This window comes from Lissotriton vulgaris, chromosome 4_1 (genome assembly GCF_964263255.1).
Source record: "Lissotriton vulgaris chromosome 4_1, aLisVul1.2, whole genome shotgun sequence".
In the NCBI taxonomy this organism is placed as follows: domain Eukaryota; kingdom Metazoa; phylum Chordata; class Amphibia; order Caudata; family Salamandridae; genus Lissotriton; species Lissotriton vulgaris.
Genome location: NC_141691.1, coordinates 1,806,931,069 through 1,806,948,656, shown reverse-complemented (window position 1 = coordinate 1,806,948,656; position 17,588 = coordinate 1,806,931,069). Strand labels below are relative to the sequence as shown.

The window sequence follows — 17,588 nt, the reverse complement described above, 5'->3', positions numbered from 1 at the left end:
CAAGTTCCACTTCTTTTCCAAAAGAGTTACACTTCTTTTTGTGGCTAAGTGGATAAGTGGATCCACTGAGTGTGACCCCGATAGAATTGTAGTGAACATGAAATCATAATAAACATTTTTGATGAAAGGAACACACACTTTGTCAATGTTTCTGTAATGGCATGTTACAAAAATCACTAAGCAAACAAAAATCAGGCAGAAAAATTTGGAAGACCACAGCAAAAATTAGGTATTTTCTTATAGTGGTTTTAACATATTTTAATTAATGATAATATCCTTGAGAGCCTACTGAATTTACGTACACTTGCAGAGTATGCTTGCATTTACCTATCCATTAGACCTATTTTCAATACCTTATAAAAAAAAAGTCATTTGTCGCTTTCAAACATGACTTATTTTTGAGGGGGTTAGCAATACAGTGAAAACATAACAGCTCAACCTCACAAAGAGAGTATACAAATAGTACTACCATTGAAACTGAAAAACAAAATGTTACCCAAAAATTAAGAAATTGATTTTATTTTTTAAATCTGAAATGTCGTTTACCGTCCGTATTGAGCATCCAGAATGAAGCTGACATTATGATGGCCTGTGAAAATAAATAACAATAGAACGTTTAATATGGTATTTCTTCAGAACATAAAAAAATATGTCTAGAAATGCCACTTACCAACATATGTTCCAGTCATTTTACAAATAATGGTTCCCATGTCATAAGAGGTAAGCTGTAAACCATATCTAAAGGAACAAATCAAAACAATTAACAGATGCATTTTCTGTATACTGTTCCCACTATTCTGTAATATAATAGTTTACACAGGAACTTCTTTTGAGTTGTCAATTACTACACAAACTATTCACTAGAAATATTTAAACAACATAAAAACCTATGCTCCAGCAATGTTTAAACTACAATCAATCCACCAGATGTTTTTGGCAACAGAAAACATTTGAGAGCACATTATTTACAGGGTCGGTAAAAAATCCTGTTGCATTGAAAGAGGTTATACCTGTGTGATTGTCACCTTTCAACTAAAAAATATAGCCTAACCCTGTTATTATTAGACTCACCTCAACTCTTAACCCTACAGAGTCTTTTGATTCAAGGTAGAAAAATGTGCTTCAGCACAGTGATTTTCAGAGTTATATTACAGTTGTCTTCATGTAACAGAAACTTCTCAGCTGTGCATAGGCAGGGTAAGGGCATCTTAATGGACTTTTGTGTTTAACTTTAGAAATAGTTAATTGGAAAGTTTTTTTAATGGGATTTTGGTCTTAAAGTACATGGATCACATTACGCTTTTTATGGTGAGAATGTAAAGATAAGGGGAATGTAACAAATACATTTAATTTAGCCATGTACAGGGTGGGATGATCTCCCAACCTCCATGGGTGGTCAACACAGCTTGCTACCATCCCTGAAGTATTTTCAGGGTTCATAATACACACTGGGCATGTCTTTGCTATTCACATTTGCATGGTTGTTTTACCTTTTTTCTGAGTATTGAAAAAGAGGATATCACATTTTTCAAATACTACCCATGAATTGATAGGTTACAGACATGATAATGAAAGCCACGCCAACAACTATTTGTATAGTTAATTTTTCTAAAACTACTGAATGAATTTACACAAATCAAGCAAAGGTGCATGTTTGATTAAAGGTCTACTTTCATAGCAAGTGTAGTTGTTTTCAGTTCTGCTTTGATTTCTATAGAACAAAGGATGACATTTCAAAAGACAACTTGTTCTTGAAACGTGTTGTGCCGAGCATAAAAAAGGCAGCAAAGGAATAGCAAAAATCTATTTCATATGATACAAATTGATAAACATAAATACAAAGTAAAATAATGAAAGCAAGATTAAAGTGAAGTGATGGTTAGCTTTGGTTATAGCACCTAAATATATATTTTTAAACTCAGAAAATTACTTAAAAAGACAGACTTAAAGTGCAGGTATGGTTATGAATTAAAACTAGAAAAACACTGTTATTGGCACATTATGGGAAACTTCGTGATCCAAAACTCACACAACACCCACAACAACCATAACTCAAATTCAATGTTCATGACCTTAGTGTGACAGATGCAATCATAAATGTTGTAAATAATCTTACACATGAGGTTGCCTATCATATTACCCGTACTCCTATGAAAGTTATGTATTTGAATTTTGTCTAAATTATTGGTGTAAGTATGTATTTGAATTTAATTTGGTTGTGCTCTAGTGTTGATGCTTATCAGTATAAATATTGTGAGGTCATGAACATGGTACTGTTGGCCTCCAAACCCCAAATCAACTTATAATTTGGGTGATTTGTAGTTGCAATTAAGAGGTTCGGCTTGGCATACCTATAGTAAATCAGCAATTAAAGGCTAGGCGAGACATGATTGTCACTATAAGTAAATAAAATGCAATTTAAGATGAAATGACTTTAGTCAATAGTATCAGGAATTTATCAATGTATGGGCCCTGCGCGCGCTTAATTTTACGCTATACTGCCACATAAAAGGTAGAGGGACGAGTGTTTGCAAGTTGCTTAACAACTGGCAATCATTCCAGGGCAGTGTTATAACCCATTGCTCTTTTGTCCACCGTGCCTCTTCAGTTTGGACCCAGCCATATACAAATCAGTCTTGATTCTGCTCCATTAGGAACTGTCCTGCCAGAACTGCCAGGTCAAGTCCTCCCTGAATCGGAACATAGGCAACTCAAGACCACTTTCATCCTGATTGGGGCTCTTCAGTCGCCTGTCGATTGGTTTCAGTGGGTTAGTGAGCACGGGATCCACATCTAGGTGGTCAGAGAATTATTTTTATGCACCAACCATGCAGTCTTGTGAGAAATAGTGTGCACATATTACATATTAATCAGCAGTAATAATGCAAATAAACCACTTTGATGGTCCTAAATAAGCAACCTGTTATAGATTTGTGTGCTTGGTACTTACAGAGTATCTGAGTTTGGTACGAGCAGTTCACAAGGCATTCCACCAGCATAGGTTCTGAAAGAGGTAGACAGTTAACATGCTTAACAAGTTCGGTTGTCCATGATGCAAAATGGTGTTCATAAGAAATTTATTAAGTTACAAAAATAGATTCACGTTTACATACCCTCCAGTAAGTAAAGTAACTAAACCAAATGTTTCATGCAGTAGCATCCGTATATGCTAGTAGTTAGAAATACATTGCTTGGGAGACGCGCGAGGGCGTCAATCAAGATGGCCGCCGCAGTGTGAGCTCCGGTTTTCGTCGGCACTTTCTCTTCAGAAACAACGATTTTCATGTCAAAAATTGCATTTAAGGAGGGCGCTTGCTTAATCATCTGGTCTCCTACCTATATGCCGATTTTGGGGCGATTTGGAGCGTTAGAAGCCTGTTTCTCAGCCTCCTGGTTCCTGCTCCCAGCTGCATCTTGAGGTACTGCCTGTATTGTGAGGCCAGGGGGCGGAGTGCTTCTTAGGAAAGGGCCTGGCTTGGCCTAGCCACGCCCACAGTCCAATTTAGCTGCTTTTACAGTGTTTTACACAGTTTTTGTTGCTCTCTTTCGCTTATTGAAGGATATTTGAGTGCTATATTGCACTTTTCAGCCTCATTTTTGTCAATTTATAGAATTTTTTTACCTCACAATGGAAAATAAAATTCCAGTTAATAATAAAAGGAGACAGCAAGTCTCCCTTCCTCCAGTTAAATCTAAGGTGGTGGAGTCATCTGAACCCTCTCTTGCTTTAATTCTAGAGGAAATTAAGGCTTTACGCATTAACACTGATGGTATTGCCTCTGATATTAAATCTGTGCGCAAAGATATGGCTTCTATGTCCATGAAAATTTCAGATAATTCTATCAAGATACAGGATAATAAGAGTAAAGTGGATTCTTTTACTCCTCTTGTGGCTCAAATTCATCCAATGCATGTTCATCTTCTGGGATTGGAAAATCGCAATAGGCAATATAACCTTCGTATTTTTTATTTGCCTGAAGATGTTGAGGGATCTGATTGTCGATTTTACTTGGAATCTTTGCTTCCTGGTCTTTTGAACCTCAAGCTTCCAGAAAAATTTGAAGTGGATAAAGCCCATAGAATCCCTTCTCATCGTAACCCTCGTCACACTAAACCCAGGCAAATGATATTTAAGGTTTTGCGTCATCACCATCTAGTTTTGATTCGGAAAGCTGCAAGAGACATTTCCTCACTTTTGGTAAAAGGTCAAAAAAATGTAATCCATCAAGACTTTGCCAAAGAGACAGTTGCTATCCGCAAAGAATTTTTTGCAAGTCGTCCGCAACTCATGAGCCTTGGTTTCAAATATGGTCTTTTTGATCCTTCTACTATGAGCATCTGGAAGGATACTTTTTCCAAATCTTTTCAACGTCCTGAAGATCTGAGGCAATTCCTTGACCAACAATCTCCACCTTCAATGGATACTCATGACCCTAACACTTGACACTGGCTAGTTAGAACTTTATTGCCACTTTTTTGATTTTTCTTTATATTTTTCTGGGCTCCAACGGTTTTGGCCATGCTTGTGGAACGTGTGTGCGTTTCTATGTTTCTATTTATGTTCCTTGTTGGTTCTTTTCTCCATATTTTCTTTTCCTCCTCTTTTGTTCCTACTTATGGAGTTGCTGTTTTAATCCATCTTTTCTGTCTGTTTTTGCTCAGCTGTTCTTTTTCTACTGCTTTTTTCCTTTTTCTTGTTTCTTTTACCTTCCATAATGGCTGCTGTTCATAATGTTAAAATTGTTTCTCTTAACACCTTGGGTGCTAAGGGAATTCCCGCTGGGTGCTGAAAATCCTAAAATCCCAGAGTTCATGACAAGGTCAACTCGTCATAAGCACAGCTCCAGTGGACTGCATGACGAGCTGACCTTGTCATGAGCATCGAACAGGTGTAAAAGGTTTAAGACACCCAGTTAAACGTACAAAAAGTTTAGATTATCTAGGTAGTTGTAAAGCTTATATTTGCTTTGTACAAGAAACTCATATTGATGATAAAATACTTCAGTATATGAATAAAAAATGGGTTGACACTATTGTTTCTTCTCCGGCTCAAGGAAAGAAAAATGGTGTGGCGATCTTCTTTGCAAAATGGCTTCATTGTCAGGTTCTGAATACATTTTCGGATTCTGAGGGTAGATATATAATAGCTAAAGTTAAACTTCATGACTCTACTTTCTTTTTGTTTAATATTTATGGTCCTACAGCAGATGATCCTACTTTTTGGTCTACTATTACTACAGAGGTTTTGAAGTTGGGTAATGTTCCCATTATTGTTGGGGGTGATTTTAATGTTATAGCTGACCCATTTTTGGATAGATTGTCTGCCACTAAATTTCGTCCTCCCAAAGTATTTCATGCCTTTACATTGTTTAAGCAAACCACCAAATTAGCGGATATTTGGTGACTTCATTTCCCTACTGAAATTTTTTTAACCTTTTTTTCCAATCCTCATAATTCTCATTCACGAATTGATTACTTTCTCATTTCCCTATCTCTTCTCCAGACAACGTCTACTCCAGCTATTGGTAATATTGATATATCAGATCATGCTTTAATTTCTTTTGTTTTAAATAACTCCTCCAACTTTACTAAACAAACCAGATGGCGAATGAACAATAGTATTGCTCTCCATGAGCGTAATAAACCTAAATTATTGCAAGCTATCCAAGATTATTTTTTGTTTAATCCAGAAAACCCAACTTCTGTAGTCAATAGATGGGATGCATTTAAGGCTTACATTAGAAGGGCTACAATTTCCATTATGGCTCATGAGAATAAATTGTTTAACACGAATGTTAAGCATTTGGAAAAACAAATTGCAAAATTTGAAAGATTATTTATTACCTCCAATAATCCCCAATACAAATTAGAATTACAAAAACTTTGTTACGAGTTTAATCTCTATTCTTAGTAAAAGAACTGGAGTTCAAATCGCCAAATCCAATGCTAGATTTCGTTTTAACTCCAATAGGTCTGGGAAACTCCTTGCTAATTACCAACATATTAAAAGAGATAGAACACAAATTACTTCTATTCGTAATCCCCACGGTAAAATTGCATTGTCCCATAATGATATTGTTCAAGAGTTTCTTGACTTTTATTCTAGCTTATATTGTAAACCTGACCTATGTGATAGTTCCTTAATTGATGCCTTTTTACAAATTTCTTCCTCAGATAGAATTGGATTGGATTTACCTATTTCTAATGAGGAAATTCTGGCAGCCATTAAATCGCTTAAGCAAAATAAATCCCCAGGCCCTGATGGTATACCCGCTGAATTTTATAAGGAATTTCAACCCCACCTTTTACCTTATTTATTTCAGCTGTTTTCACATTTTAGTTCCTCTGGGACCATTTCAGGCTTTTTTACTGATGCCTTAATCATTGTTCTTCCCAAACCCGATAAAGATCCCACCCTAGTTTCCAACTATCGCCCTAAATCCCTAATAAATCAGGACTGTAAGTTATATGCTAAAATTCTTGCCACTAGATTAGCTCCAATACTCCATTCTATTATTCATCCCGCTCCATCCGGATTTATGAAAAACAGATATTCAACCAATAATACCAGAACCCTACTACATGTTTTTGAACAAAGTCCTAGCATTCTTGTCCCTGCTGGAGTTATGGCTTTGGATGCAGAAAAAGCCTTCGACAAGATTCATTGGCAATTTTTATTTTCAACTTTATTGGCATTTAATTTTGGTCCCTCCTTTATTCGTATGATTTCTGCGTTTTAGTGTGCTCCCACTGCTCGTTTATTTATTAATGGTCAAATTTCTACTCAATTATCCCTATTTAGTTGAATACGTCAGGGCTGCCCCCTTTCCCCTCTTTTGTTTATTCTAGGAATTGAACCTTTTCTTAATTATATACGTAAGTGTGATAATATTCAGGGAATTACAATTAAAGATGTTACCATTAAGACTTTGGCTTATGCAGATGATGTGTTATTGTTTATTAGTAATCCAATCTCATCTCTTCCCTCCTTATTTTCCATTATTGACAAATACTCAGAAATTTCAGGTTACAAACTTAACGTTAATAAAACAGAATTTTTCCCCTTAAATGTGCTATTTACCCCTGATATCTTACCTTTATCTGATATTGTTTGGCAGAAACATAAACTTAAATATCTAGGAATTTTGTTTGCATCCTCCTTGCCATTAACGTTAAAATTAAATAGTACTTTTATTCTTGATTTTGTTACAACTAAAACTGCTAGGTGGTCTTCTCTTCATCTCACTTGGTGGGGAAGAATGGAATCCATAAAAATGAATATTGCTCCTAAAATATTTTATTCCCTTGCTATGATACCCACTCAATTTCCGTTAAAATTTTATAAAGATATTGATAAGCTGTTATCTAAGTTTTTATGGTCTAACAAGCGTCCTCGAATTGCTTATAAAAAATTAAAAATACCCAAATGTAATGCTGAATTTGGCATTCCTGACTTTTTTCTTTACCATAAGGCATTCATATTGAAACAAAGTTCCTTCTGGTTTACTATTTCACCTGTGGTTAAACCTCCTATTTGGTTTGATATTGAAAAATCACTTATTGCTCCTTTTCCATTACCCTCCTTACATAAATCTACTGTTGTACACCATTCATCTATACTTAAATACTCCAGATTAATTTTCAATGATTTAGATGTTAATTTTGCTACTCCTTTAATTTCTACAATGCATATATCATTATGGCATAGTGCTATTATCAAACTAAATAGAAATGTGAATTTTTGGCACTCATGGATTAAGGCGGGCATATTTTATCCTAAAGATGTATTTTATGATAATGCTTTTATTCCTTTTCATGAGTTGCAATCACAATTCCAATTGCCTAAGAATGATTTAGTTAAGTATCAATCTTTATGTAATTCTATTTTACATTCTTTCCCGAATGGTGTTCCCTCTGTTGTTTCACATGGTTTGTTAATTTATCTTGCAGCTGTTTCTTCATCTTCTCATGTTGTTTCTATTTTGTATAAATAATTTTCTGTTTCATTAGGTACCAATATTGATGTTATTTCTACATTTTGGAATATTGAACTCTCTATTCACTTATCTACTGACTCTTGGAAATCTATTGGCTTAATAGTATTTCTGGGTGGTTACCAGTGTCACTATATCAAACAAACGCATATACTTTGTTTAATTCACTCTGGTCGCCAGTTCGTCTTCATCGTGCTAAATTAATTCCTTCGGATGTTTGTTGGCATTGTAATTCACAGCCTGGGTCCTTACGTCATATGTTATTTGAATGCCAAATGATTTCTAAATTTTGGTCAGATGTTTGGGAAGTTTTGTTAAAAATATTACCTATTCACGATGTTTTATCATATCGCTTATTAATTTGTAAATCAGTCATGCTTAGTCATCAAATTTCAGACTGTAATGCAAAATTGTTTAACTTCTTAATTTCAGCTGCGTTAAAATCAATTACTTTTTGTTGGAAAGATGATTCCTCTCTCTCTGTTCATGCTTGGTGGTCATGGATTATCTTCACAAGAAGAGGTGCCCAATTATCTTTACATGGAGTTAATCATAACCTTGACTCTTTTCAATCCTTTTGGTCTCCTATTGATTCATATATGTTGTTACAACAATAATGAGAATTGATGTATTTAGATTTACGGTATTGAGATGTTAGCAGCAACTCAGCATTACCTGTGTGTTGATATCTTGTAATCCCTTTTCCCTTTTCCTCCTTTCCCATACCATCATTTTATTTCTCCTTTGATTGATTTCTTACTTATAGTAATTTCATGACCTATTCTGATCTTTTCATTGTTTGCTTTAATCACTCAATTGGGTCTTATTGATATGTATTGATTTTTGGTATTGTCTTTTATGTCTTCATTTTGAAATCTCAATAAAATTATTCCGAACAAAAAAAACAAAAAAAAGAAATACATTGCTTGCCAGCTTAGATTGAAAACTATTTAAAATAGCGCTTGAAGATGTAGATTCTGTTATTAGAAGCCTATGTGACAAAGATGGCTGTGATTGCGTTAGGTGGCAACAGACCTTACACATCTGGGAGACTGCAGGTACAAGGGATAATGCAGTCCGATTCTATCTTACAGCAGATATAATTGAATATTGCATATAGTATATGCTGTAGATATGTAGGTGTGCAGAGAGTATTATGCTAGTTGTTACTATCGTGATTTCAGTTACGTCGGACTGTGGTGATAATGTGTTTTGCACTTTAGTAATAAATGTGGCAATGTGTGATTATTAGTACACTTGTACTAAGTAACATACGTTTTTGTGGCACATTTATTTTCTTTGGCACCACATTAACCTATTTACTCTGAACCATCAGATGTGATCACTAATTAACGACAAATGCATTTTAATACAGACATTTAATGCAGAACTGTGGTGATTTACGGAGCACTTCAATACTGTAAGTATAACTTACCTCAAAATTCGGACATTTAATCCATTAGAACTGACGGCGGTGTTGCTGCCATAAACATCAGTTAGAATCCTTCCGCTCATAGTGATCATTGAACCTGCAACATCACATAAATAAAATATTAATAATCATTCCAAAATGGCCATTGCCTGAGTCTGGTTGACAGCGATTCCTATGTCAGTGGATAAGAGAAGAGGGCCGTCTAGCCATTGTACTGCAGGCAGTCCACGCACTAGGGACTGGTGTGCTCCAAGGGAAACCACGATAGCAAGAGCAGGCCACTAGGGTGAAATCACCTGGCAACAGAGATCTTGCAAACAATCCTGTTAGCAAACAGCAAAAGAGCACACCCAAGGGCAGGCTATTTACATTGTCTGCGTATTGAGCTAAGATGTTGTCATTTAGGTGAAATATGACAGTAGTGTCTGTTAGTTGTGATGAGTTACTTTTAGAGCTATGTGTCGGTGCACCCAATAGGCTTGCCCAAGGTGCCTGGCTCTGCGTACTTAGGGCCCCATTAGGATGTCAGGCGGATCGCCACCGCCATGTGGGCGGTGGCGATCCGCCCGACATCCTTTCCCGCCCGTCAACCATTTCCCCACCACCATATTACTATGGCGGGGGGACTGTGGTTGACCGAAAGACCGCCCGCCGCTTTTCTGCCCGGTCAAGGAGTTGACTGGGCGGAAAAGGGTTTCATATGGTGGCGGTGTCTGTTAGACACCTCCATCCATATTAGGGTGAAGGCGGGGACATGCGGGAATGTCTTGTGGGGGCCCGTTGCGGGCCCCAAGGGACTCCGGAGGGGTTGGGGGTGGGGGATGCGCACCTGCACTTCACTGTACCACGTGACAGGCACTGCATGGTGCCTGTCACATTGTGCATTGAAGTGCACAATGTGCATTTTTAGAATTGCGGCGCCCGCAATGTTAAAAATGCGGGATGCGCCCGCCAGTGTGGCGGGCGCATCCTAATGGCCCCATGGGACCGCCGCCCTTATGGCGGGCGGTCCCGTTTTAAGTCAGGATGACAGGCGGACAAAGTCCGCCTGCCATCCTAATGGGCCCCTTAGGGTGGATTTTGTGCACACTCTACACTTTTCGTTATGACTCATTTTTGGAGAGTGAAGTCATAACTATATGCTGTGGCTCTCTGAGATCTTGGCATCTTGTGTTCCTTTAGAGACCGCTCACTCAGCACAAGCAGGCTAACTATTTCCCTACTGCATGCCTTAATATTGTTTTATTTTTTATTTTTATTTTGGGTACATGGGTGATGTACTCTCCATAAGTTCCTATCACTCTATTATGGGCCCACTTAACATTGTAGATATACATATGTGATCCAGTGCAGGGCTGGACTGGCCATACTGGGCATCAGGCTTTACCCAGGAGGCTGGAAAGGTGGGGGACGATTTTGTTACAGGGGGGCGGTTTTGCAGCAGTCCTTCAATATCGGTCCCTGTAACAAAAGCAGCAAACAATCTTTTCCAGCTTCCCGGGGCCAAACAGTTCTTCCTCAGGGACAGGCCCGAGAAAATTGCCAGGGCTACTTTGGGATCCCTGTCCGGCCCTGATCCACTGCAAGCACATATGGGAAGCACATCACTGCTGATGCACCACTGATTGCAAATATGCAATTTTGAGGTAGGCACCATTGGGTTCAAACAGGATCCGCCTCAGCTTTGCTACTTAAATTTGATGTTCAGGACCAATTGAGGTCTCAGACTCCAATAACTGCCTGGCGCGGCCCCTGTGTCGCACCTCAGAACCAATCTAACATGTTCCTCTTACTTTAGTGCTGGAGTGAGACATTGTGCCTTTCAGATAAGCAGAACATCTCTGTTCCTTAATCAGAGGAACAGCAGTACAGGGCGCATTACTGTAGGAAACAGGACCAGCTTTATCGCTGGTGGTGACCAGTGCAACAATGTTTGTTGGCACCCCCCTCTGACCTCCTTCGCCAAGGATTCCCTCACCACCACCACCACCATTTAACAATGTTAAGTGTTCACAACCATTCTCTCTCACAAGCATTTATTTTGTTTTATAGTGTTTACTTAACATACACATTTAACCCCTTCCGTGCTGCCGTCGGCCATTGGCCGACGGCTGCACTACCTCCCCAGTGCTGCCGTTGGCCAATGGCTGATGCGGCCCCACCTGTTTTTCGGAAGTGCCGCGGCAGCGGCAAACGGGTTAACAGAGATAATGAATCATTTGTGTATAAATAAGTGTTTAGTAAATGTTTCATCTGACAGAAAAACCACAAGGTGTAGGAGTCACATGTCATCCATACTGATAGACAGTATAGTTTAAGAGTACTTCGTTTGTAGAAGCACACACTCAGATGTTAAAACGTAACATCATGGTTGTGGGGTTGTCTTAACTAATAAGAATATATTTTTACCCAAATTTACCCTTTTTACATTAGGAAAATGAAAGACTGGGCAAAAAATTATAACTCTATAACGTATACTTTGCAGTATGCATGGGGTGATTTGGTGGCAGCTTATAATACGCTGTTCCACATTAGGATTTTAACCTGCAAACTGCAAGTAACAAAATGATCTATCTGACCAAAGAAGTAACCCACTGAATTCCTCCATTATATGTACTTGTGATCTGCATGGTACATATTCTTTGCAGCAGGCTTATTACCCCACTGCCCTGCCTTATGTTGAGTCAAAACTGCCCCTAGATAAAACTCCAATCTCTCTCTAGAAAAGAAATTAATCACTGGAGTTAGCTTGACATTTTTATGGTTGCCTGAAAATTGCTGGAGGTAAGGAACGCAGCAGCAGGTGCTTTTAAAATCATACTATACTTGAAAACATGGCACCCACCGCCCCAGAGCTGACCCTGGTAGCAAATGCAGACTCGCCGCACTAAAACAGGAAGTGGTATGGAGAATGCAGTACTGGGAGGAATTGCATACAATGTGTACTGGGAAGTTATGAATGAAGGTCAGAAGAGAGTTTGTATTCATTTAGCATTCAGTGATTCTTTCACCCTTGTTTAATGCTGCACTATCCACTACAATTTTATTGTGTCCATTTAATATTAAAAAAACCTTTATCAAAGCATGATGAACTTCTTATCAACAGGTGATGAAGTACCCTATATCGTCAAGGGGAACCAAAGCAGCTAGAGAAGATCCAGAGCATTGTTGGGTTGAACAGTCAGGCAGCAGAGGCCTTGCAACCATGGTTTTTGCCAGACACCAGAGGACAAGATACTTAAATTGCATAGGTATTGAGAGTAGGAAGCTGGTTCTGTATACACTATACCAAAGTAAGGTTTAGTGTGCACAGAGTCCAATGGATCCAAAGAGGCTTTACTGAGGTAAAAGTAGATAATACCTTACTCTCTTTTGCGGTTGTGTGGGTGAGCAGTAGTGCTTATCAGATGGCTGTGTTAAGCATTTGGTGTACACACTCAGGTAAGAAATGCTTACACACACTCAAAGAGTGAATCCAAGACCAATTGTTTTGTATAAAAATATTACTTTGAACATTTTATTTCTAGAATCAAGAGAAACTCAGTTGCAGGTAAGTACCAGTTTTATAATAGTGAAACATTTCGGGTACAGAAAAAAGTGTTTTTGTAAACATATTTTTCTGTACTTTATAGTGATACTGAAAATGTTTTGTGGTATTAAATCAACAGCCGCAGTAACTTAGGCACTGAGGGCCAGATGTAGGTAAAAGCAGTTTTGCGAGTCCTTTATAGCGATTTTTAGGGAATCGCAAAATGCCATGTAGGTAGGAATATTTCTGTGACTCCTTAATATTCCTTAATTACGAATTTCAAATTGCGATTCGCAATCAAGGAATACCTTCCCATTCATTCCTATGGGCCTAGAGGCCCATAGGAATGAATGGGAATTGCGCCCGCAATTTGTGAGTACCCAATAGGTACTCGCAAATTGTGTGCGGAATTTCAAGGGTGCAAGGGTTCCAGAGCGACACCCTGTTGCACCCCTGAAATGTGCATGTGTGCACATGTGGCGCACAAACATGCCCTAAGGGCATGAATATGTGCCACATGTGCACTTTTTAAAAAGCAAAAAAGTGCTTTTTTTTAAAGGAAATTGCAAATTACCACCAACTTGAAGTTGGTGGTAATTTGAGATTCCTTAAGGCAATATCACAATGTGCGATGCCTACTAGCATAGCATTTAGGGATTCGCACATTGCGATTCTCTAAATGCTTGCGCAAAATACGGAATCGCAATTTTAGCGATTCCCTATTTTGTAAGTAGGTATTTGCCTACCTACATTGGACAAAGCTGAATTGCGATCGCAAACGCCGAAATTCACAGATTTTCAGTGTTTGCGATCGTTATTTGGCGTTCTACATATGGCCCTTAGTGCACTACCAAGAAATGCAACACAATCCTACGGGAGGAAGACAATTATATACCTTTACAGGTAAGAACTCGACTTACACATCCAGTATTCTGGGCTTTAAACCAACACTTGGCAAGGGTCAGAACAAGGTAGGTACTGCACCACCAGCAGCAATGGGGCAGCAGAGTGCAGGGGTCACTGGGCCCAATTTCAGTCAATGGAGACTGGGGGCACACAGTATAGGTGCTGGTTACAGGTAAGTACCCTAGGTTTCAGGGCACAGCCCCAGGCTTTTAGGCAAGCACAGGGGGGGGCACAAAACAGCACCAAAGCTACAGTACCAGTGGCACAGGGGCAGCATGTGCAGCCGCGGGCGCTGCAAGTAAGAGCGGTGGGGCAGTTGGGCCAGCTGAATGGATTTCTAGAAATGACCATGAGGGAAAATTTATTATTTGTTTAATTTTCCCTTGTGGTTGTCTCTTGAAACCCCCTCCCTGCCGGCCCCACCGCTCCACCGCTCTTACCTGCAGCGGCCGTGGCTGCCCGGGTGCAGGGGGCAAGCACAGTGTCAGGCATCCAATAAAATCTTATGGTGATTCCTCTTTGTGGCTGGAGGTGGCGAACTGGAGGGGGCAGGCAGAAATCCTGGGACAGCCAATTGAATTTAGAATGTTGAGGGTCACAGGGGCGCCGCTGGTCAAGATACCCATAACCCAGGGGCTGCTGGTGCAGGAATACCTTTAGAGGTTGAATTTCCTCTTACCGGGCCAGTTGCGGTTTGGGTGGACCCTTTGGATTCACACCACAGGTTGCAACATGGAAGTCAGGATGGCCAATGATGAATTCGAGGTTAGGATCTCTGGGGAGACTTGACTGGACTGGACAGGTGAGACACTCATACTCAGGCCGTGAGCAATGGGTGAAGATGGCACAGGAGTCCTTAGAATTAGTTTCTTCTGGACAGGTCCACTGGCCACAGGAGATTTGAGTCTTTTTCAAAGGCAGCAGTCATCCCAGGGTTTTCAGAGAACACGGGTTGCAAGACGGGCCGCCTTTTTGTTGCAGGCTGTTCGAAGCTGGAGACAGGCCGGTTGGGCTGGGGCTAAGGCAGTCATGGTCTTCAGGCTTCTCTGCAGGGTCAACTTCAGGGATGTCGTCTTTCTTCTTAGGTCAAGGCAGATATGAATTCCTTGGTTCAGTATGCCCCTTAAGTATTAAACTTTAGGGGGTGTTACTGTGAGTTACAGGGAGTAGCCAATGGTCTACTTACCTTGAGGGTGGCTACACCCTGTATGTGTTCACTCAATTTGGGGTGAACACGTCCCTAATCCTATTGGCTAAATATCCTTCCATCAAATGTGGAGGATTTTTAAAGGAGGCGGTCAGTTCAGCTCTGGACCCCTATGGGGTGGTTGTGGCTGGGAAGGGACACACTTCTCCTGAATACCAATTTTCCTGCCAACTATGCTGCCAGAAATGGGGCTTGGTCAGGGGGCGGGCATCTTTGCTAGCTGGAAAGGCGCTTGCTAGCATAAAAATAAGCAGGAAGGATTTGAGGATCACTGCCCTGAATGCTGTTCCTGCTTGGCGTTAGGTGTGAAGTACCTCCACGCAGAGAAAGCTTCACCCCTCTGTCCCCTATGTCACATCTAAGCTTGAGAAGCTTTATTGTTATCTTTAGAGTGAAAATGCATTGTTTATGGCTAAACGGTCCGTTTTGTTTCACCTTTCTATTGCACAGTAGAACAAGCTTGTGGTTTAGTATCAAATGTGTATGTTATTAACTAGTTTTCCATAAAACCTTAAGACCTGGATATTTGACTAATTTCTCTTATCTCAAATAAAAATGTTAACTAGTCCTGGAAAACCCTAGTTGGAAAACTGTTACAGTGTTATACCTACCTCAGTTTACTTTGTAGGGGCAATACTTTAATAGTTTAATTTATGTGTGTAAGTGGTGACATAGTTTTGTAGAGGTTCTACCAATTTTTCTATTGGTTTTACTGGTATTATTTATGACTCTGAGCTGAAACACTGGTATTAAGTGGAACTGTGTGTGTGCTTTATTCCAGAAAAATGTACTGTTCAATTGGTTAACCTAACTGGCTAACCAGTAAGAACCTTGTAAGCTGGCAAAGGTAATGCACTAGTGGTGTGCAGGTTAAATCTCACGTGACTGTTGTGTATATGTATACCACCCACAAGTATGAGTAATGTGTGACTCCAGAGAACACAATTATGCGATTAATGTATTAAACTGGTACATACTAAATATTTTAAAAAGTATTTCTCCTCAGAGAAAAGTTTCTAAAAACGTTTTGTTAAAATGTAGCTCAAGTAAAATTTTCCCAAGGCAGGCATAGCTAGAACTAAAATCATATATTTGTAACTTCAGCTAGGAAAATTGTGGAATCTTAATTCAAAATTGTTTCTATATTTTATAAAAAACTAGCAGCCCATCCCGACGTTGTCCGGGTATGAATTGCTGCCGGCCAGTAGTATATTGTATTGTAGGATTTCGTTTTGATAGCATTTCTTATCTGTGACAGGCCTGTGAAACGCTCCGTTTCACAGTGCACAGCTGATGCACTTAAGAGTGCACGTTCAGTAGTGTGTGAACTCGAGTTTCCCTACTTTATTTTTCCTTGCAATATTATATAGTGCGAACTCGACAACATGACATGAGCACAATTTACATTACAGAATAACACATTCATTTGTGGTAGGCACGGGGAGACAAAGCGATTTGCCTGGAATCACAGGATGTTGAGCTGTTGCAGAGATTCGAACGTAGCTCCCGGGCTCTAAAGTTCGCAATTCTAGAACTTGTGGCGGGAGGTGGGTCTAAAAGTTTATGTCGGTGCTGGCCATCAATGAGAGAGACCTGTGCATTTTTCAAATGAGTGGTGAAAAAATATGAGTATGTTGCTGGAGATGTGGGCCGCCGTGCCACCAATGTACTTACCGGGGAGGGTAAACACCCATTATTCCGCAACCTTCTTTCCGCATACCATCACTCCGCATACTTTCATTACGAAAGTACTATGACTCCGCAATGCCATTATAACGCATGGCATTACATTTTATATGCTTTTACCACGCATACATTTACAACGAAATTCGTTGTAAATGCATGAATGGTAAAAGCCTGTTTTTAAAAAAATGTTTGGATAAGGTAAGTATGGGTATAGGGGTATATGTTTTGGGGTACTGAGGTATATGTTTTGGGGTGTTTGGGTATTTTAAGGGTTCAGATATAGTTTCGGGTTATGGGGTACAGGGGTAGTTTTAGGGTTTAGGGATAGGCATGGGTTTTGGGGTACAGGGGTATTTTTAGGGTTCAGGGCTAGGTTTGGGTTTTGGGGTATAGGGGTATTTTTAGGGTTCAGGTGTACAGGAGTATTTTAAGGGTTCAGGGCTAGGTTTGGGTTTTGGGGTACAGGGGTATTTTTAGGGTTCAGGGCGAGGTTTGGGTTTTGGGGTACAGGGATATTTTAGGGTTCAGGGGTAGGTTTGGGTTTTGGGGTACAGGGTTATTTTTAGGGTTCAGGGCTAGGTTTGGGTTTTGGGGTATAGGGGTATTTTTAGGGTTCAGGTCTAGGTTTGGGTTCAGGTGTACAGGAGTATTTTAAGGGTTCAGGGCTAGGTTTGGGTTTTGGGGTACAGGGGTATTTTTAGGGTTCAGGGCGAGGTTTGGGTTTTGGGGTACAGGGATATTTTAGGGTTCAGGGGTAGGTTTGGGTTTTGGGGTACAGGGTTATTTTTAGGGTTCAGGGCTAGGTTTGGGGTTTGGGGTACAGTGGTATTTTTA

At 39.7% G+C, this 17,588-nt stretch overlaps 1 protein-coding gene across 1 annotated transcript in view; it reads right to left on the bottom strand.

The window, feature by feature from the left end:
- The window catches only part of LOC147724585 (fibrocystin-L-like), a 505,554-nt gene that overhangs the window by 446,427 nt on the left and 41,539 nt on the right, over positions 1–17,588 (bottom strand). The window contains exons 7-10 of the mRNA XM_086918064.1: positions 9,430–9,523; positions 2,951–3,004; positions 671–738; positions 547–589 (exon numbers count right to left, since the gene is read on the bottom strand). Coding sequence (XP_086774190.1) covers positions 547–589; positions 671–738; positions 2,951–3,004; positions 9,430–9,523 — 259 coding nt within the window. The remainder of the gene's footprint in view (positions 1–546; positions 590–670; positions 739–2,950; positions 3,005–9,429; positions 9,524–17,588) is intronic.